Consider the following 22,780-nt stretch of genomic DNA (forward strand, 5'->3'; position numbering starts at 1 on the left):
ATGATTGCAGCCTTTCAAAATACACGGGATATGTACACATTTTGGTAGGTTACTTTTGTAGGAAAACATACGAACAGTTTATGAGAACAGCCTCATCTATGTTATTGTTATCAATTTTTTTAGTATGGGTCCTTGATAAGTCGTGGAAAAGTTCTGAAATTTTTCCATGAAAATGTGTGGGAACCCTGAATGTAAGAAAATGGCTCAGTAGCGCCCTCTACAGAACTTCAACAAAGTAGCCCCAACAGTACGTTTCACCTATGAAAATTGGAAGGCATATGTAGCATGCTAAGACGTACAAAAAAGTCTCTTGAAGCCAAACCCTAAACCCAACAGGAAGTCAGCCATTTTTAATTTACTGTGCATTTTTGGCCATTTACAGGGGTCGGACTTTAACAAACTCCTTTAAGAGATTTATTCCTATTGATTTGAAATCTTGTCTGTACCATCTAAAGACCTTCAACATGAATAGTTGTTAAAAGCTGGAGTTTTCATCAAACCTTGCGACCTCAGCGAGACATCAAATTTAATGTTTCAACACAAAACAGGAAGTGGTTTGTGCCATCACTGTGCATGGTCCAATCTGCCCCAAACTTCAGGTTTGATAAGAGTCCCAGCCTGAACACATCAACATGCCAATAACAAGTTATAGTGTAGCTCCACCTACTGGAAACAGGAAATGGCGTATATGAAATTTATGTGGTGTGGTCTACAATTTATATACAGCAACACGATTGATAGTTACTGTGTGCTCTCTAGCACCACATAGTGGCCACAAGAAGTGGTACAAACGTGCCATAGGTCATTTCCAGCGCCCAAACTCCACACAGGGAATAGCATCTCATTCTTGCGTACAGTGTCCAACTTTCACTGAAAGGAGGTTCAATTGACATCCCGCAAGTATCCCGGCATGCATAAAGGAACGAGGCTGCTTGCAGCTTTAATTTGATTTTTTGTTTGAGGAGCGGAGAGAAGAATACGGTGAAAAAAAGAGATGGACAGATCAGAAAAGAAAGTAAGTATTCATAAGTCATACAGATACGTGCTGCAGGTGTGTTTTCCATATGAAGGAGAACATGTTGACGTGCTGCAGGTGTGTCTGTGTGAGCGTGCATGTGTATGAGTGTGAGTGTGTGTTTCCTCTTGTGTCAGCTTGGCAGGTCACGGTGAAGGTGCACAGTAACAGCTGGAGTGCAGGCTGGAGGACAGACACGCCTATACACATCTCTCTGGCACTGATAACGTTAGCTTGGATTCGAGCCACTGAGAATGCCTGCAGTGTGTTGGTGTGTGTGTTTGTAGGTGTGTGTGACTGTCGGTGTATCGTGTCAGTCAGGCCTGTTTGAACAGTCAGCTGAACTTCATGTACTGTGTCTTCCTCACGTCTCCCTCAGAGAGACAGGTGAGGATGTGGCAGGAAGTGCGGGCTGCAATTATGATTCAAACAGCAGTGTGTCGAGATCTGACTGAGCCGACCCAAAAGAATCTCATGACGCTGATGTGAGGCAGGGAACCAGCACACACACACACACACACACACACACACACAGAGCGAAACATTGTGCACTGGTGCATAATTTTGCAGTATTTTCTCATGTTTGATCTGATCTGTGTGTTTCTGCAGCGGTGTGTTTGGCTGACAGCGGGGGATCTCCCAGAAACAAAGGTGCCCTTGTGTGTTGTAGCTCTGACCACATGATTTCACAGAAGATAACATTCCTCTGTTGTATCCACCACATAGTTTGGTAATTACAGATACAGGACTAACAGCTATTTGCATAATGTGTTTGTGTGTGTGTGCTTGTGTATTTAAATGTTTTGGGAGTCTTATCTGTGTCTGTATGACTATGTGTGCATGTGCTGTACTTTGCAAGACTTGTGATACTGAATAGATGCTGGAACATTATGTAAAATATGGAGCCGATACTGCGGAACTATTTTGGAAAATCAGGACCTCATATCTTTAAATCAGGTCACAAACCTGTGCCACACCATATATACACATATACAGTGGTGCCCCCTCCCCCCTGTAAGGGCCCCCTGGCTCAGTTGCTGCCCCCTCAGCTGGCAAAAATAATTAGACGCCTACATCATCAGCCTTTTTTTACACAGAGATTGTTTTATTGAGCTACTACAAAGTCACTTCTTTATGCCTCCTTCGTACAGGAAGTGACGGGTGTGATATGTTACGCAACTCTGTCGGTCTCTAGTGTGATATAAAAAACACTCATCAGTGGCACTTTATTAACAATAACTATGCCATTAATGTGTCGATAACAATCATTTACTGTCGCTGTTATATGGAGGCTGATCTCATCGTCTGCTCGGAGGGTACAGAGCTCCCAATCTCATTGTTTTCCTAATTTGCAGACATTTTCAGCCGCTGTTTTACTTATTTGAGTTAGCTGCTAATCGCTAACAGCTACATTCTAAATCTCCGCACACATAACACATCGTCAAAACGTCACATTTATACTGGCCATGGTCCCGTCTTGTCGCCGTCCTGTTAGACACTGTTTCAGCACTGTTACATGGCGGCTTAGAGGTGAGATCACTCTCTCTCCACATTTCGTGATCATGCCTCATAGTCAGAATGGAGAGGGGGCATAATAGCACGATAATCCCAGCCTTTCACAGCCTCAAACTTCTGATGAGTGTCGCGTGACAGAAATTACTTATTTTCAACAGATAAAAAAGCCGATGTGCTACCTCAAATTAAAGCTGTATAACTGTCTTTTTAAGGAAAAGGACAACCAGACTATATGTATATATATACCAACATAACATATCAAAACAAACCCGAATTACTGAAATTTGATTTTGGCTTTTGGTTTTTCAGTGGCCACCCTTAGGAAAAAATTCTGGAGGTGCCACTGTCTGCTGCAGTCCATCTAACACACAATCTGTAAAGGATGCATGCGGTGAATGGATACAGGTATGCTTATGTGTAATGTGTCCCAGCTTTGTGTCAGCTGTGAGTTTACGCACAAGACAAACTCCAGAGCTTCACAGAGGAGCAACTCTGCTCCCAACAAAAAGGAGAATCTCAATACTGGCCTCATAAATGTCATAGTTTCCACAGCAGGACGGAGCAATGAAGTAAATAACATCCTCTGACGACTTCCTCCTGCCAGTCAAGTTAACCACCGTGGCTTTGAAGTACTTGTAAAGCAAAACAGTTTAACATGTGATTTCATGTCTTTGGTTTCACTGTTTACTTTAGGTAATGAATACACTAAATAAAAGTCACTGCTGACTGACACACCGGTTCAGTCTACTCGCGGTCTGGTAGGAAACACCTCAGGCTGGTATGTCTGTCGATATCTGGTTATTGCAGAGCACCAGAAATGATTAGTGACAAGTTGGACTGAGCTGCAAGAGCACTGTAAGAGGTTTCTGGAGAACAGTGCAAGCAACTTTGACTTTATTTGTGCCATTGCAAGATCATAAACAACACGGAAACACACTAATATTCAATCATCTCAGAACGGGAAGACAAAAGAGGAAAGAAAAATCTTGATACTCACTGCTTGTGTATATTTTTATCTAAATATTTAGACAGACAGAACAGAATTAACTTTCTGCTCTGAAAACCTCATAAATCCACAATCAGGCGAAGGCCATGAAAGCTGCTCACTCGTCATCAAGTGTCTGAGTGATGCAGGACCGCAGGATGGATAGACGCCAGGAGCTTTTTGGTTTCGTCAGAGTCAAGACGAGCCAACAGAGGAAACAAATTCAGCTATGCAAGGATTTGAGCAGGGGCAATTACTGTGAGGGACTCCGGGATGAGTTACACATCCAACTCCAGAGGATGTTACTTCCATGAGCAGCATCCCGAGGTGACAGTAAAAAGTTATCCCCAGTAATAACTCAGAAACCGCTGCGCACTAAAACAGAGACACGGGCCGCCTGGTCACCATCAACGATGATTAACTATGATGTAATCCAGACACAGACACAACATAAAACCAATTCTGACACACCCGTGGTGTCAGGAGGAATGTCAGCTTTCAAGGAACTGAGGAAACAGACTTGGTTTTAACTCGACACCGTCAGTTTTTAACTTATTCAAAAAAGTTTAGATGGAGGTTCAAAAGACCAATGGTTGTAATTTTGTCAAACCAGAACCATGCAATCGTTAAGGTGAGGTTAAACATAAAATTCCCCCAAACCGGACCCACGAGGTTTGCACAGGACGACAGCGATAATAACTAACCAGAGCCTACATTTCACAACACCGATTTCACATATTTGACTCAGGTCTAGAAACCACACAGCCGCAGTAACCTCACCTCCCAGGAGCCCGCTCCACTCATGTTACTGCTCTTCATAAATCCTTAAGCATCCTGGCGGAGGGCTATTGTGCAACCGCAGTGACACGGCCAGTGCCTCGTATGTCACATCCACGCAGCCACAACGCAACACAGCTTCAGTCAAAATCACATTCTGCCTCTTTACCACAGAGGCTCTTTCCCAACATCGTAATTACTGGATTACCTATCCTGCTATTGTATATTATATTTCCATCCATGTTACAAAGTATCTGGCGCTGCAGGGTGACGTGCAGGGTTGGTACAAATATGTTGAGAGCTTCTGTGTGCAGAAGCCCAGGGGGACACAAACTGCAGAGTGGATTGAATGAGCTTCAGTTAAGACTTGAGCTTCAGGCAGTTCTTGACACGTAAAGAAGTAACTTCGAATCAGGGCTACTTTTACAGTTGCCAGGGGATATGTGAAAAGACTGTAGCTGAACTAATAAGAACAACAGACCCACAATGTAAGGACAATGAGGAAATGATGACTGATGACTGACCATCCAACAGCTTGTGTCAGTCAGAAAGGCAGGGGACTAATACTTCTGTGTCAAATCAACGCTGTACCCATGGCCTGGGCTCTGCATTGACGTAGAGCCTACACTGTAGCCTGACATGCACCTCCCCAGAAGAGTAACTACACGTCGCTGCAACGCAGACCTCCTGTCTGTTTCTGTGAGCTGAAACCATTTCCCTCAGTGGAAACAAAGCTTTTATTTACTTTAATTTCACAGATAAGAAACAATAAATTGTGAAGACAATAAAGCCTCCACAAAAATATCATTTTAAGTCTTATCCTGGCTTCATATGAGCAGAAGAAATCTTTGCTCGTCACTAGGCTAATTTATACAATATAAAATGCCATAGGCTTGTGCTAATAACATTAGCATGTTGTATTTGTTTGGAAAACATGTTTAGTATAAGACAGTTGTTTTGTCAGTGAACCTTGTGAGTTGTAATGGAGCTGAATTTTGTAACGTTACCTTTGTTAAATGTTGCTGTTGTCCCTGGCGTCATATGAGTAGAGGAAAAGTCTGCTAGCTGCTAGGCTAATTTATACAATGTAAAATGCCATAGGCTTGTGCAAATAACGTTAGCATGTTGTATTTGTGGGGAAAATGTGTCCAGATAAAGACAAGTGTTTGTCTGTGAATGCTGCGAGTTATAGTGAAGCTGATTTGTGTACTTGTGTTTGAAACTGTCTCTATTAAGCCATGTTTAATGTGTGTTTAATATGTGTTTTAAATCAACTAAACTTTACAGTGTCAGGAGTTGGGAAAATCTAGCAGCCTGGTCCTCATGATCGAATTTGTGGGAAGCATATTCTGACAAGTCAGCTTTATGTCTCATTTCATTTTCAGTTACCAAAGAAACAATTGTTGAGCACTGATTTTATAATCTGTGTCTGTGCTTTAAATGTAATAGTCTATGTTCACACTATGAACAACAAAGTTCAAAACAGCCATCATGGTCAGCTACGAAACAAACGTCAAATAGATCGAAACTCGACTTATGGCTGAACAGATTTTTTTTTAAATTGCAGACCTCCACAATTCAAACCAGTTGCCAATTGTCTACCTGGAAGTGATTGTTGTTAGCGTAACGTCACAGTGATTCAACCTAGAGAAATTATTACATATAGACTCAGCGCTCCTTACACTTTTCGCCTTGTAGATAAAGCTAAGTCAGATAAAGCATATCTGCGTGCAAATTCTCCGGGGGAATATCCACAGGACAGTCTACAATTTGGCTAATGTTCTTTGGACCAATAGTTTTTGAGAAAAACTGGGAAAAGCATCACCTCCACCTTTGATTCGTCAGATCAGAGGCTCAACAATGTTCCGTATAGGCGACCAATGGTGTTTTATACAGAGCACACATAATGATTTCAACGGCAAAAATTTCACAAAACGCATGAAATATTATCCAATCGTTGCTCGCAGCCTGACATACTAAACAATGTCTGTTTCAACCGTCTTGCTGCTGTAGTTGAGGTTTGTAAACTTGTATAATTGTCTCAATAAAGTTGATCATAGTAAAAATAATGGATAAACAGTTGAATAAATGGTTGAAACATCCAGCCTCTGCTGCTCCGAGCGGTAGTGGAAAAAATGTAAACTCAAAAGTTAGTATGAAACCAAACCAAGCCTAACATAAGACAGTTCAATTAAATGAGAAAGATACTTCAAAAATATCTGTTTTTATATAATCAATGGTGTTAAATAATATTGAATTTAAAATCAAAGCATGTTTGTACATTTCGGTGTTGATAAGGACGCTGTAGTTCATTTGACACTGTGGGAGCAGCTCAGACTAAACGTTGGGAAACACTGATGTTGGACTTTGGCTGAAAGCATCCACCATCTCTTCTCTACAAACATGCAGTACTCACGTTAGTCTTGCTGGACACGGCGAATGTGGCTCGACTGGAGAAGCGGGTCGTGGAGGGGCTGCTGCTTGACAGTGGGCCCGTCATCATGGACGTAACTCTGGAGCCAACAGGAGGACTGCTGGAGCTGGGAGAGGATGAGAAGGTGGCAGGTGGGGACGCAGGACTGGACTGACTGCTGAGGCTGCTGTAGGTCTGGGTTTGACTCCCCAGGCTGCAGGGCTGGATGTGGAGCAGAGCCTGGCTCTGACTGTGAGTGTGAGTGTGAGTGTGGGCCTGACCCTTCCCGTAGATCACCTCTTTAATCTCCTGATGGTTCTCCTGAATGTCACTGAGGTGGTTCTTGTGATTGTGGCTGTTGTTCAGCAAGGTGCTCCTGTCACACGTCATCCCACTCAGCAGCTCCACCTGTCGGGTCAGAGCCTCCAGCTGACTCCTGAGCTGCCGGTTCTCCTGCTGGAGCTGAGCCACAGCTCGTCCGAGAGGCCCGCTCAGGTTGGCCGTCTCTTCCAGACGACGCTCCATGCCCAGCTTAAAGGCGCTGACGTCCACGTGGATCTCCCTGATGGCATCCCGGAGAGTGTTCTCATACCGGGCCAGAGCTGCACACACCGTCTCCCCCTCTGGAGAGGAAGACCGGGGGTGACACAAGTCTCCCATCTCAGCCAGGGTCGGGGCTTCCATCAGTTCAGCTGTAGCCACTGGTTACCCTCTGGAAACAGGCCAGACAGCCTCTCAGTCTGTGAGCTAACGTCTGACAGAGAGATCCTCTGGAGAATGTGTAGCTTCAGTCGGGGTTTGGCTGGAGGGGGGACTGACAGAGAGAGGTCGGGGCAAAGGTCTGGTTTGTTTTATCCCAACTCCTTCAGCTCTGTCCTGGGACGTCCCCGGCTATGTCTCCGTCAGTAAAGTCTGCTTTACAGAGAACAGACGTCTCACTCTGTCTTCTGTTTGGAAAGTACAAAAGAGACTCGACTTAACCTTTAGCTTGTGAATGGCTGTCAATCTCTTAATCCCACCAACTGTGGCATATGAGTGAAGGTACATTACAAACCATGCAGGATAGTAACAGTTAAATCAGAGTGTGTCAAATGATTTCATGCAGAATCTAGAACAAAATGCAGAATATGACAAACTAAGCTCAAACACAGCTGCTCTTTCTGCATTGAACTGAACAACAGAATCTATTTTTAAAGAAAGCACACATCTCTGAACTGCCATAAAACACAGCAGTGAGGTAATCCTCTCTCCCAGCTGCAGCAAACCTACCTCAGCTTCGCTCCCGGTACAGCTCACCAGAGTTTCCTCAGCGCTGAACAGCTGTATGAGTGTGTGTGTGTGAGCTCTGATCTGTGCTGCCGCCTCTCTGGTTTGTTTAAACTCTCAGGTTGATCACTCCTCTCTTCTGGCTGAGAGGGAGGGAGGAGAAAGGGAGGGATAAAGGAGGAGGGTGGAGGTGGAGGTGGTGGTGGAGTGAAGAAACAACATGGAGAGGGTAGTAAATGTGAGGGGAGGGGAGGGAGGCGGGCTGGGAGCTTTTATATCCCTGTGCTGTGTAAACTATTGGAGGGAGGACTCACTGCACCTCTGCTTTTTATCATGGTTGTGTCTCCCTGCTCAGTTTGTGTTTTCTCTCTCATCAGTTCTTTTCTCTACTTCTATCTAAACACTCATAATCATAACCTGATTCAGTGTGTTGTGCCAGTACAGATACATGATCTCTAAGGCTGCTGTCAGACCTAGAGTTATCTCCTTTGGTCTGAATCAGGGACTCATGTTGTTCCAAAGTTGTATAATTGCCTAGAGTTGGTTCGTGTTCTCACGGCAGCATTTACAAGAGGACCAGATCAAATGCCTTGTGTGAGAAAGCTGCTCTTGATTGGTCAGAATTTCCATGTGGGAAAAATCCAGGAAGTAAAGCAAACGTTGAAGAAGAGTACACTTGCAAGATAAATGTGACACTTTCTAATGTCACAATGGAGGGACAACTACGCAGGTTGATTTTAGCGCTGCTCATCGTGGACTATATTGCTGTCATTGTTCATTTTAGTCAAAGCATACAGTTTGAAAACGAGGCAAACGCGGCTCCAACTAGAAAACAATGTTTTGATGCATTGGATGTGCTGAATGTGCATATTAAGGCAGTACAGGAGGAGGTGCACATTAATAATCCTCCAGGACTGTAACATGCTCATGTTTAACCCAAACAATGTGTCATGTGACTGCAGTTGCTTCACATCCAGGTCGGAACACCTTCTCACCACAAACCAACCGCACCAGAGTTCCTTTGGAACCGGACTGAGACCACCTCTTCAAGAAGGTCTCGGAGGGTGATTGCTGTGTTCACACCTGCCCAAACGAACCGCACTGAGGGGGCAAACGAACTTAAATTTGATTAAAATGAACCAAACAGGGCAGGGCCAATTCCACCTAACCTTTTTCCTACCTTCTCCTACTCCTTCTCTCTCTCTCTCTGGTCTCTATCTGTAGCTCTTTCACTCTACATCATTATCTTTCAGTCTCCTTGCTCTAATGGTTATCTTAATTTCATTAAGATAAGGACTGCAGCAGGTCAAAAGGGGGGGATCCAATAAGTGGTTTTGTACTCAGTAATGAAGTATTGGATAAAAAGATCCTGTCAGTGACAAATTTAGGTCAATGCAAGTATAATTTTCAAGACAATTTTCAACTTTGCCTCAAATTGAAGCTCATCAACTCAGGGAGTTTTCTCTGTACAAATGAATCTGTGATATTAAACACAAAGCAATTAAAATAATCAACGGTAACGGAAAAACAGGCAGTATTGTTTTGTTTGTGTTGTGTGCAATATTTTGAAATAAAATGGCAGCAAGCCCCAGAATCTTATTTTGCTACCTTCCCCTTTGTGTCAGGATACTCCTTGCCAAATTTCATACTTATATGACTATTTATAGGTCCCCTGAGACCAAATGGCCTCGAGTTGGGGGTGCTCATTATCAGCTTATCCTGAAAGGAGAGGACTGTGTGCCGCGATGGCCACGCCAGACAGGCCACATCCACCAGGAAGGGAGCAGAGGAAAAGAGAGAAACAGGTGTAGCCACACCTCTATATGTAAGGGCGCACCGTGCCGCCCCACAATCTGAATGTGCAGTGAGTTGGTGCACATTATGATGGCCCAAGGTTCAGGCTAACAGGAAATAACAATGAAAACATCATGAGGGCTGGACCTGACTATTGGCCGCTGGCTAGCCTTATTCATAATTGCAAACAGCTACAGGTAGATACCATAGTCAGTTACAACTCGACTAGGCCTTTTAATTGGATTACTGTCCTTGTCCCAGTATACAAGCATGGGAGGGAAATCCATTTATTGACCGAAGTATGTCTGACTCCTCTACAATAGGTGGAGATATGACCCCTTTCAGCTTGATAGCATTAGAGCTTTTACTGGCTGACCTATAACGTCACAGACCAAACAAACGACCAACAAGTTAGCAACGGTTAGTTAGCAGCTAACTGGTGCTGACACATCACGAACTGTCTCCTCGTCCGTCCAAAAACACACGGCTCTGGATGTACATTTCTCCTTCTTCTTCTGTTACACATTTAATGCTATTCCACTTCCAGGTCAAAGCCCGGGGTGGAAACTGTGGAGCATGCTCAGAGCGCCTCGGCCAGTTTGGGTCTGACTGACTGTGTACATGCAGGAGGGATTCAACTCCCAGTCACATTATCTGGGTGTGTTAGTCCCACTTTGAGAAATTAGATTTAGTACGATTTCAGTCGGACTAACATGTTTACACGTAGTTGAAACACGATGGGATAGTAGACATCGTGTAACAATATCCAAATGAATAACATCGAAGGTTGTTTCAGGGCAGCACGTAGCCTCATGCTGCGTTCACGTGAAATCAGTGGACAGACTGTAGACGCCAAACCAGATATCATTTTAGTGGACGATAGCAAGATGGTAAAATTATGCAATTTCCACATATTGGTACATTGTAGAGTTACAGGTTCACCTTACAGTCTTTACATTTTTCTATCAATGTCTATTCATGAGTGTCTTTTGTCTGTTGGACGGCAGGACGAGACACACACACACAGACAAGCTGGCTGCTGAGGACCACCGCCCTCCCCCCTGTAACTGGACCCCAACAGAGCAAACATTCAGCACCAGATAGCAATTGTGTGTGTGTGTGTGTGTGTGTGTGTGTGTGTGTGTGTGTGTGTGCTCGCGCAACAGACAGACTCATGCAAATACTTCAACATTCCACCCTCCTGCTTACTGTCAACAGTGTGTGTGTGTGTGTGTGTGCTGTGAGGTAAGGAAGGGGCTTGCTGAGGTGATTTAATGGAAGATTGTCCCCCCCACCTTTCCGTCTCCCTTTCTCTCTTTCACACCCCCTCAGGGTTTTATGGGAGTGTGTTGAGAGCAGTATAAGACACAGACAGCAACAGACCACTGTAGAGGTCAGAGGTCAATATTACGTCCACATTAATGCGATTAATCTTTTTCTAGTTCGACAGCGTTTTCCATCCTAGAATGTTTTTTTGAAAATGAGCAAACACTGGACGGGGCAGGGTTGTTGTCACTCACTGCTCCGTCCAGCACTCGCTGTATTTCCTCATCAGCGGTGACACAGATGGAAGTCTGCACCTGGTTTATCGTCCACAGAACGAGGCTGCACGCCCACATTTTCAGAACAAAATAGAACAGGCTGCAGTGAGAGTCTCTCTCCATGGGATATTTAGAAATAGCAGCTTTGTGCATTTAGTCCTTCTCAGGCAAGCTCAGGGGTTTAGTGTTGCTGGAGCCCACAGGAAGTGAGGATTAGAATATATGACCTTCACATAATCTGGTCGAAATTAATATAGATTTTTAAACGCTTGAAGATCCACTCATCACTAAAACTGTCTGTCATATAAAAACTAAAGAGATGGTCAAAGTTGAAATATTTAAGGTGGGCTGACTGAGATACGTCATCAACTCATGCATTGAGTAACATTACAAGTTAACGTTCCACCTTAAAAGTTGCCGGCAGTCGGCCCAGTGAATGAAGTTATTGTTTCTCAGACTCCAGCTGCTGTGAGAGGCAGCAAAACATGCTTTCATTTTATAGTTACAGTTTACTAATAAAACTCTCCACAGTATGAACAGTGGTTACATGAGCCTCAAAACCAGACACAGCTCAGCCCTGAGCAGAGTGACCGTCCTCTACTGACCAATCAGACTGCAGTGTTCACAGCTCCACCTTTTAGTACCAGATCTGTGTGCTAGGTACCCCAACAGAGGGGGGACCAAACATGGGGACGGTACAGAACGGGTTCATCGGTACCATCCACAACTTTTCACAGTGGAAACAGAAAAAAAAGCGTACCGAACTGAACTGTTTGGTGTAAACGGAGTTTATACAGCAAGCATAAATTCACAGGATTTCCCTGGACGTCCAAAAACTGATGCTGATGGGGCACCTATAGCATCACAGTTTGATGTAGGGCCACTAACCAAACGCTGATATTTGAAGAGTTGGGAGCGAGAATGTGTCGGCTTCCTGCTGTCCTTTATGTTTTTTATGTCAATAAAGCCAATCAGAGTGAAACCTTCACAGACAGACTTCACTCCAGAAGTGATTCATTGATCCAGTGCAGCAGCTTCTGTTGCCAGGTGTAATTTATGACCTGCAATTATATTAGAATTTAATATGTAAGTGTAGACGTTTATTGGCAGAAACAGAAAGATGTGTTGATGAAAACACCTGTGCTGGCTCATTCTCTATTCAGAACCACAGACATAACAGAGAATCATGTTTGAATTCGCCTCTGAGTCACTTTTCTGTGAAAGTCACGAGGGCATTTCACACACACTGTAACATGGCTGACTTCATTTATCTGGTAAGGTAATGAATACATAATTAATTAAAGTGATGAATCGCCACCACAACAAGGTTTATTAAAATCATTTCAAATTCCTTGTGCGTAGAAAATGACTAGATTACAAATTTGTTAAAAGGTCTTGTCTTAAAGGGACAGTTCGGATCTTCTGAAGTGGGGTTGCATGAGGTGCTTATCCAAAGTCAGTGTGTTACATATGGTGCGTTCATTTTGTACTGGGAGGTCCGACGTCGGAAGTGGGAATGACGTCACCTCCGAGTTGACAACAGTTTTTGCATTCTAGACAATGGTGGACAAGTCAGAAAAAAACATGGACGTTACCGTTCTACCGTTGGGGTAGCCGTAGCCACTGTTAGCAATATCAGTTGATAACAACACTCTATGCTGCAGCAAAATGTATTTAGCCAGAATCTATGACAGTTTAGATATTCGCTATATTGAGAATATTTTCACTGCTTTGCCTTTCCATCAGGTGGCTGGTTCTGACTGGGAAGCTGTTACGGCTTCACTTCCCGTCAAAGCCACCAGACTCCATTGACAAAAACAGTAGTTTTTAGCACTGTCAAAATAACGCGTTCATTTCAATCAGTCAATCACAGAAAAAATAACTTCTTAAAGAAATTTACGCTGATTAATTGCATTCTGTGGTGCCCCTTGACCCGGTGCGTCCCTGAAGGCCACATTGTCTTTGTCACATGATGAACGCAGACGAGACAACGCTGCCCGGCCCCGTAAATGGAACATTTACATTAAAAAAAAAAAAAAAAAAACTGTTCATGGGAGCAGCAGTATTTTCGTACGATTGGAGTACTTCAAGCCTGAGATATCACCTCAACGTAAAGCATCTAGCAGCGAACCTGAAGGTCCGAGCTAGCACAATCTGTAATGCTAGCGCTAGCGCCAGCCTTGTCAAGCCACACTCGACCAGGCATTTAGATCAATCAAACGAACATACACCAGAATAGTGGGTGTACGCACTGGTACCTGGCTCTTCATCTGAGAAAAATGATTATGGTTATTTTGTAAAATTCTACATCTCTAGGAGCTATCCTAATAAACTGAAAACAGTCAAACTCTGCAGACGTGTATTTCTTATGAATGGGGCACATTTTAATATTTACTATTATCTGGCTTAGACACAGGTGGCGCGTCAGTGTCTCCTCCGCCAAATATGCCTGAAATCGAAGGAGACCCCATAAGCGCTGCCACTCGCTCCTCAGGCTGGGTCAGTGCCAGGCTGGGGTCCGGCTGGCCTCCTCCAGTCTGGGTGCTGCTGTGCTTAAGAGCAGCAACACGTCTTTCAGTGGCGATTTTCAGATCTGCCCACTTTTTCTTGACCTAATTGTAAAGGTAAAATTGCGATAAGCTTTTATATATTTTATATGACTTGTGCAATATCACAGATGTATACATTAAATATTCAAACCTCGGCTGGAGTTCTCTTGTCAACGCCAACGTTGTTGACTGCAGCATTGATTTCTTTCCACACTGCTGCCTTCTGACTTCCTCTGAAGCCACTTTTTAGGCTTCCAAACAGAATTTGTTTCTCTGGAATTCCGACGTTATAGTCTTGATTTCGGTGTCTGAGAAGTTTCTCTTCTTGCACGATTTCTGCATCTCTATGTTGTCAACTCCAGGGACGAGGCCTCTAAACCGTGAATATATACTGTAGGTTACGATTGTTTTCAGCCGCCATATTTATCAACACCCGATCATTCGCACGATAGGAACATTTCATGAATCACACGTGCAACCTGGCGCAAGATGATTTCTGCGCCTGGATCTGCACCTGTTTCTACGCTCGTTTGATAAATGAGGGCCAAACTGAGTAAGTCTACCTGTGACCGACTAACTGCTTACCACTGCCTTGATCAGTTAGTTAGTCTGTGTTATTGTGTGACTTTGGTGAATCTGATCTGACTCGTTTAAATGCCAAAGTCATATACAGCACTAACTAACTAACTGATGGAGGCAGCAGTAGACCAGCAGCTCCTGTGTTCAGCGATGTTAATTCACTGTTTTTCTAAATGGAGTCTGGCTTTGAAGAAAGTAACATAAGGGCTCCATCAGAAGTCACTGTCTGACAGCAGGATAAAGCAGTGAAAATATTCTTAATATAGCGTACATTTTAAAGAATACTGATTTTTTTCAGAGGCTAAATATGTTTTACTGCTGCCCTCGTCTACAGCAGTACATTGCTTAGCTTCAGTGTCCGTACTCCTGCCTGCTTCTGCAAACTGGGGACGTGCACACTGGCATCTACTCTAGATAATACGCTGTCCATAGGTAAGTACCTCATGTGACCCCTCTTTCAAAACATCTGTACTGTCCTATTGAGAGAGCAATCTTGTGCTGCTGTAGCCTTTATGTTCATCTGAAGGCACTGAATTCTGAGTTTGTGGGAAATGTTCTGGAAATGTTTCCAGGCCCTGTGGAGACAATATTCAAAACTCTGATTTGCATTTTACCCCACTTCCTACTTGATGGTGGAAACAAGGCAATAATTTGTTGTTTACCAGCCACCATTAAACTAAACCATGCATGTGCCTTTCCTCCCCTCCCTTGCTCTGTCTCATTCTCCTGCTCTCAGCGCACCAGGTCTCCATCTCTAATCAGCACATCGGTCCACCAATCAAGCCTCTTCTCTCCACTGCAAATACTAGGTGTCTGCTTCCAGTCCTCAGACTGTGATGAGTCACACATCTAGCTCCTGTTCAGTCTGTTTGTTAGTCTGTTTACCTGCCTTGAAGACTCATATCTGTTGTTCTCGAAGAGTCAGCCAGCCACCTCTCCCTGTTCGTCAAGCCGCCAGCCTTCACTCACAGAAAACCCCTCCTGCCAAGACCATCCACCGTCTGTCAAGACACCACCCCTCCTCTGCTGGAACCCCTGCCCGTCATTCCCAACATTTACCATTCACTTTTCATTATAAGACTTCTGTTTAATCGGCTCACCTGTCTGCATTTGGACCCAGCTTTACCAAATGTGACAGTTTCAGTGTCTGTGTTTGCAGAGCAGAAGCATGATTCAGCGTGTGACATTTTTATATAGCTCATTAGATTATAGTAATAAAATCAGTCTCGATCACAGTGAAAAGAAACTAATCCTTATTTTCCTTCCTGAAAGTCCCTGTAGCCCCCGTGTGCTGTAAGAACCACTGCTTTCCAGTAACAGTGAGTCAGCAGGTGAAGTGGTGTGACCCGCATGAACCAGAGCGGTACAAAATGAAAACCTTGAGCTGTCGTCACAACAATAGATCTCCCTCTCCCTCCTTGACCTGCCTCCCACAGTCCTGGTTTTCATTGTTTTGATAATGACTGAATATGTTTTCCTTGTGTGACGCGGGCTCCCTCTGTGCGGAGCTGAGGTTGTAAATGTCCAGTGTGATTATTGAGGAGGAGAGGTCACACACACACAGTGATTTTCTTCTCATGTGCTCTTCAGCCGATTTGTTGATATTGCAGAGACGTTTGCAAACACACGTCTTCCTCTGTGTGGGGCGTCTGCCTCAGCTGATTAAGTGTGGATGAGGTCACGTAGCGGGCTGGAGGACGTTCGGGGTTTACGATATATAGCACGCATAAGGACAAAAATATATCACAGCTGTCAAGGTTCAAACATCTGTGAAAAATAAGGAGCAAGATGTGAAGAAAGACGTTGTTGTTCCTCCTATATGCCTTTCTAAAATGACTTCCTGACAGATCTGAGAACAAACAGACCGTGAAAACCATTGGTTATGTAAAACCATGGATTTTAATAACCAAGACTCATTCCAGTGGAGTTGCTCGCCTGGCGCATATGCCAAAAGTTTTCTAGCTTGAATTTTTTTAGATGGCTTCGCTCAGTTTCAGGAAGGTTTTACAAATATAAAGCCGCCATGGCTCAAAAATTCTGAATAGAAAGATTAATAATTTATCTTGTTTGCAATTTGAGATGTCCTATAAACACTTTTACAGACGTCTCTTTTATAATGGTGTACTGTGAAAGAGTTTACATGTAGCAACTAGAAAAGCATTCAGAGAGTGCCCCCCCCCCCTTAGCTAATCGCTAACGTTTAGCTAACTTTCACTAACCGCTAACGTTTGTCAGTCACTAATGTTATGCTACCTTTTGTAACGGCAGGAAGAAACACACCTGTAGAAAAGAAATAGGCAACGTTACCGTTTATGGCTGTTTAAAAATGTGCTCCAGTACCAGCTGAAGATGTCTTCATCTTAACCTAATGTTAGCCAACGTTAGGGATTAGCTAACGTAGTGATTAGCTAACATTAGCTAATTTTTGCTAACCGCTAAAGTTTGTCAATCGCTATTGGGCATGACCAAAACATCAAGTTGGGAAGTGGTTTTAATCAGCAGCAGCGTCTTGTACGTACCGTGTCATTGAGTCAGGAAAACGCCCATTCAGTCAGACGATAGACTTTATGTATTCCATACGAGCCCAAGTAGGCCTGCTCGCCACTGCCAACCAGTGGTGCACTTTTGGTCATGGAATGAGTCTATTCTAAAACTCGGTGAATACACAGTGCTATTTTGCGCTATTTCATCAAAATCCGTTCATAACGTTTTGAGTTATTTTGCAGACAAACAAACAGACAGACAAACAGACCAACGCTGGCAAAAACATAACCTCCTTGGCGAAAAAAAGCCATAAAAACACCCCAAACTTGGCCTGGAATAACGGGAGCGTATCTCTGTTTCCAGGGTTCTATGTTCCCCACACAAAAAAGGTTCTATGTTTCCCGCTCAACCAAGCAGGAAACATAGAACCCTTTTTGTGTAAGCGGGGAACATAGAAGCTTTTTTGCAGGGTTAAATGGGGAACATAGAACCCGGGAAACATAGAACCCTGGAAACATAGGGATGACCCCTTCTGGTTAGTCCATTAGCTCAATGCTAACATATAATGGGAAGTACCATTATCATGCTAATGGAAGTTAGCATCATGACTGCTATGTTAACTCTGAACTAGCCTGATTTATGGTCCTGCGTTAAATCAACGACGTTGCTACGTCGTAGGGTATGTGGCTACGCAGAAGGCTCACCGTAGCCTCCGGCGTAGCCTGACGTGCACCTCCCCAAAAATGTAACTACACGTCGAGGCGACACAGACCCAGCGCAGACCGAGAGGGCTGTGACCGGTTTGCTTGGTAGCAACGCATTTCCGGTTCCGTATTTCCAGAATGCGCCATCCCCGCCATCTTTAAACATCTTCTGTTGCGATGTAGATGTTGCAGTATTAAGGCCCATTTATGCTCAACGTTCAATACGGATACGGACGGAGCCGTCTGTCCGTGCCCCGCGTTCATTTCTCTGTGACCGGAAAAGCCAGAAGCTAAACAAAGAATCAACTAGAGACGACGATAATCATTCAGGAAAGGAACGCAGCCTCCTACCGCTCTGGCGGTGAATTGCACCGCGACGAAATGGAGTGACGGAGAAGTTCGAAGGGTTCATGACGGCATCATGGCAATGATGTAGGTACGTCGTAGGTACGCTGCAGGACCATAAATCAGGCTTAATAGCTTCTGACTTCACACTATTGTTATTTAATATACATTATATACATATACATATATATATATATATATATATATATATATATATATATGTATATATATATATAAATATATTTATATTTATATATGTTGCTGTTTTTATCTTGATAGTGTGTACTATTCTATCCTTTCCCTGTGTTTTGAAAAGTGCCATACAAATAAAGTTTATGTTATTATTATCTTATATATATTATAATTTCTGTACAAGAATTAATTGGGTGTCATCTATGTTCAGAGTTAAGGTGGATTCTGTCCCACTATTTTTAAAATAACAAATTTGCGAGCTAATTCTGTGACTGTTAGGTCGTTAGTTATCGTCGCATAAACTCCAAATCTCTCTCGACATGAACTGACTGACCTCCACACAGAGCCTGATGTCATATTTGGGCGAGCATCTGTTCTAGAAGCCTCTGTAACTCACTGCAGTCTCTCATTAAGCATTATTAAAATATGAAGCGTGTTCCTGGGACATGCTTTACATATTGTAAGACAAAATCGCATTTTGTTCATCACTTTTTCTTGGAAGTTATTTTAACGTACAAAAAACCACAGCACTGATAAAAAATGACCTTACTTTGTTAAGTACAGCAATTCACTTTTCATTTCATTCACTTTTCTTCACTTGAGCTAAGAAATTAAAAATTCATACAGTTTTACAAACAAAACTGCAAACCAGAGCTTCGATCTAAATATTACACCACAATATGATAAATCATGCTAATGATTATAGTAACATAAATGTTTGGCTTTGTGTAATAATCGTCTGTTCATACTGCAGCTTTCCTCCTAACATCACCTGACATCCATTTCAGAACATTCTGGGCAAATCTCGGATGTAACTCTTTGACACTCTGTGATGAGAGGTATTTTATTGGCTCATCTGTGACTGCGGTCGAACATTACAACAGTGAAACCAGATCTAATCAGTCCAAACACCTTGAGGTGCACGAAATGTTGCACAATAAGTCAAAACAGGAACAGACAAACACGAGTTGAATGGATGACACACTCTGATGTAATGTGGTTCTCACATTGTTTTCTCTCTGTGGCTGTTACAGGAAACATGATGCAGGTGATTAAATGTCAACATACACAGACAAAACGAATCCAGTGAACCTTTAAATATTTACAGGAAAATGAGTTGAAAGAATAAACATCTATTTATGATTCAACATTTTATGTCTGTGTGTTCTGTGCTGCTGCCCCCTCTCCCTCCACTGTAGATCTGCCCAGGTGTGCTGCGTTACTCCACATCGCACCTGGCGTGGAGGAGGAGGAGGTGCTTCAGAGCTCCTGTGCAGCAGCAAAGGAAAAAGGCTCATGGATCTGAGCGTGTTTTATGTGGTCATTTTGGGTCAGTGGTGTAAGAGTGTGTGAGATGTAAGGTGATTATGTGGTGAGGACTACAGACTGCAACCAGCTGAAACTTCTCCGGGTTAGAATTTCCTCAGTGTTCATTGTTCAGGAGGTTTTTACCAGGAGCTGAATTATCCACAGAGGTCTCTTCTTCTCCAAAACTAACAGACCAGGTGATTTAAATCAGTAAACCACTGAATAAAGCAGTTTCACATCTCAAATCAGAGTTTCACCAACAGCCTGCGAGCTCAGCACCTGCTAATATGAGCTCACCTTTTTTCTCTAACAATGTCAGATCCACAGCCTGCTACGACCATCGTGATGACATGAGCTCAACGTTCTGTTTCACTCTCTGTATCAGTCTGAACTTGCTGCTGCACTAAGACACTTTGAGTTTGCCTTGACAAACAAACTCCTTCAGCCAAAGAGCATAACAAAACACCATGAAACATCGTCTTTATCTCTGTCGGAGCCAGTTGATAAATTGAGCTTTTGCCAAATCCAGTTGGAAGAATGGCAAAAAACTGGCGAGAAACCTGCCCAGTAGGCTACATGCTTTTGTTCTTGTTTAATTGTTGTTATTGACTCTACTTCTGCAATAACGTCACTTATGATGGTGCAACACGGTGATCTCAGTAACAAGGACCCAGTCTTGGCATAGTGGCATAGGCAGCATAGGTGAATGGTAAGGGCGCTGTCATCCATAGGGAGCGCCACATGGGGGAAGAAAAAAAAATCAAAATTAAAATGTTTGTCTTTTATTATTTTTTACTAAAACTATTACTACCACTATTTTGAAATATTTCTGGGTTCCAGCCCCCTGGGCCCCCTCCTCAGCTCGTTATACTTCACCTGCTCTCTGGGAGAGATGAGCGAGTTATTCTACGTCACGTGAACCCCAAAACACGCTGTACCCCCACTACTCTACTGAGAGGAGTGGAGAGAAAGAACATGAAATCAGCAGGAGGAGAGCTCGTTAAGTTACATGGTAGCAGTTAGCAGCTAGTTATTGTTAACTCTGAGCAGCCGGTGTCTGCAACAAACAACTGACAATTGCTTCACACTGTGAAGTGTTCAAGCTCTACTCAGTAAAAATTAGTTTTGAAATTGTTATTTTAAACACTGGTATCAGTATCGGCTCAGAATTTCAAAATGGGTGCATCCCAAGTTCAATTCCAAAGTTAATTTGTACATTTTATTATTATTTTACATTGTCTTATATTATTTTATTGTTTACTTTTCTGAACAAGTTATTTTGTAGTTCTTTTTTTAAATGGTCATTTATTTATATGATTATAACACATGTGCAACATGTTGCTGAAAGCAAATTAGCACATATTTTTATTGTAATTTTTTTTGTTAGCTACGTTTTTTTTATTTGCATGTTGGTATACATGCAGTACTAGTACAGTCGACGTACTCCGACTTGCTGAGGGCACAAAATGTGCTAGGGCCGTCACTGGCACCTGCTCCTTGTGTAGATATAAAGGGAATTTTCTAAGGTAACAAAAACACAACAATTCTTATTTTCAGGTGTTTATATGCTGAAGAAAACATACTTATTATATTCAGTTTAAATCCTAGACACTGGACGTTTAAAGAAAAGTAATATTGTATTTCATTTAAGAATTTACCACTGTATTCAGTTTGTACTCTCTGAGTTGTCATTGAACTTACAGGCTGTTTTGGTGTCATATTAGATTTGTAAATTTACTTCCTGTCAGGAAACATGGAAATGTGACATGTAAATCTATTCAAATGAGTTATTTTAGCAACAAGGAAGAAACTATTTTCTAAAACACCAACACAGCTCCTGTCTCCTCCTGGATCCTGTTGTTTCAGTGTCACCAGTGTTTTTTTTTCTTCACACATTTCTTGGCGTCAGTTCACAGCTGGAAACATGAAAGGAAAATTCAGAGCTGTACTTAAGTGGAAAATGTTTGATGGATGGTCATTAGGGAATTAGTTGTTTATAATTAAGTTGTTAATTATAGGTATGTTCGTATGAACGCAGTGAAACTGTACAGCTAAAGATGCCGACCACATTCTGATTTGGTCCTCTCTAATTTCCCCCACGTCATTACCCACATCCCCCCGTACATTATCTCTTAAAGAGGGTTAGGGTACACACACACACACACACACACACACAGACTTAAACACTTACATTAACCTCTCTGCGTCATTGTCATCCTCATATTACCAACATCCATCTAATTCACACACACACACACACACACACTGACTGCTGGTTACACTGTAAACATTAACAAGGGGGCTCTGAGTTCGCCCACAGTGAACAGTGTACGTCACCGCCGCTTTAAACAGAACACAAATATGTCCACGCTCCCTCAAACTCCCATAAACACACACATACACACACACACACACACACACTTACAGATGCAAACACTGCCTGCAGAAAGTCGGGCTGTTTGTGAGCAAACTGCCAAACTCGTCTTTGCCTAAACATGAAAATGAGTCAGGCTGCATGGGAGCTGAAAACAATACTGCTACTGATAAAGGAGGAGTTATATCATAGTTTCATTCTTAGACACAGTTACAGTCACTCAGGCATCACTGCGCTCAGCCAACCTTGACCATAACTTATTCATTATGGTAATGATTTTCCCAATTTTCACAACTGGTGGTTAAAAAGCTGCCAAAAAAGGGATGACTCGTCTGCAGCAGTCTGCAGCTTGCCATGCACCCCTCCTGTAGGTGACATAACATCCTCCATCCCCTCCAACCTTCTGATGACAAAGTCAGCTCATATACTGTGCCACTTTAGAAACAAGATGATGTGTACAAAACAACAAATGTAATGTATTATCCACCTGGAGCATGAAGTCTTTCAGGAGTTTTCATAAATCTGGGGTAACCATTGAGACAAGACCATATTTTACTACGAGAAAAACGTCTTCCTCACAACTTATCAGGACGCATTCACACTGGCGCTATTTGAGCCGCTTTAAATGAACCCTGGTCTGCTTGAAAACTGGGGGTCTCGGTTCACTTGCAAGTGAACCCTGCTGCGGTTCGCTTACAGTGGGAAATGCAAACAGACTATCCAGCGAACCAAAAATAGGAAGTGACGTAGAGCACAATGCATTTTGGTGTTTAGTGTTTTGTGATGACCAAGTCGGCTGAAGGGGATGGATTTCTGTTTTCAGTCCTGGCCAGTCGATGACCCAGGTTGCTTCTTCCTCATGTTTCAGGCAATACCGCCCCCAAAGTGCAGTGTGAAAGTGAACCGAACCAAACGAAGGTGTGAAATTTTGCGGCATTC

At 43.0% G+C, this 22,780-nt stretch overlaps 2 protein-coding genes across 2 annotated transcripts in view; both read right to left on the reverse strand.

Moving 5' to 3' along the window:
• Positions 1–8,127, reverse strand: part of smtnl (smoothelin, like) — a 42,091-nt gene extending 33,964 nt beyond the window's left edge. Inside the window, exons 1-2 of the mRNA XM_049576923.1 lie at positions 7,975–8,127; positions 6,709–7,652 (exon numbers count right to left, since the gene is read on the reverse strand). Of these exons, the coding sequence (XP_049432880.1) occupies positions 6,709–7,389 (681 nt within the window). The 5' untranslated portion in view covers positions 7,390–7,652; positions 7,975–8,127. The remainder of the gene's footprint in view (positions 1–6,708; positions 7,653–7,974) is intronic.
• LOC125889186 (TLC domain-containing protein 3A-like) overlaps positions 1–22,780 on the reverse strand; it is a 198,612-nt gene that overhangs the window by 129,710 nt on the left and 46,122 nt on the right. The window lies entirely within an intron of this gene.

Source organism: Epinephelus fuscoguttatus, linkage group LG5 (genome assembly GCF_011397635.1).
Source record: "Epinephelus fuscoguttatus linkage group LG5, E.fuscoguttatus.final_Chr_v1".
Taxonomy (NCBI): domain Eukaryota; kingdom Metazoa; phylum Chordata; class Actinopteri; order Perciformes; family Serranidae; genus Epinephelus; species Epinephelus fuscoguttatus.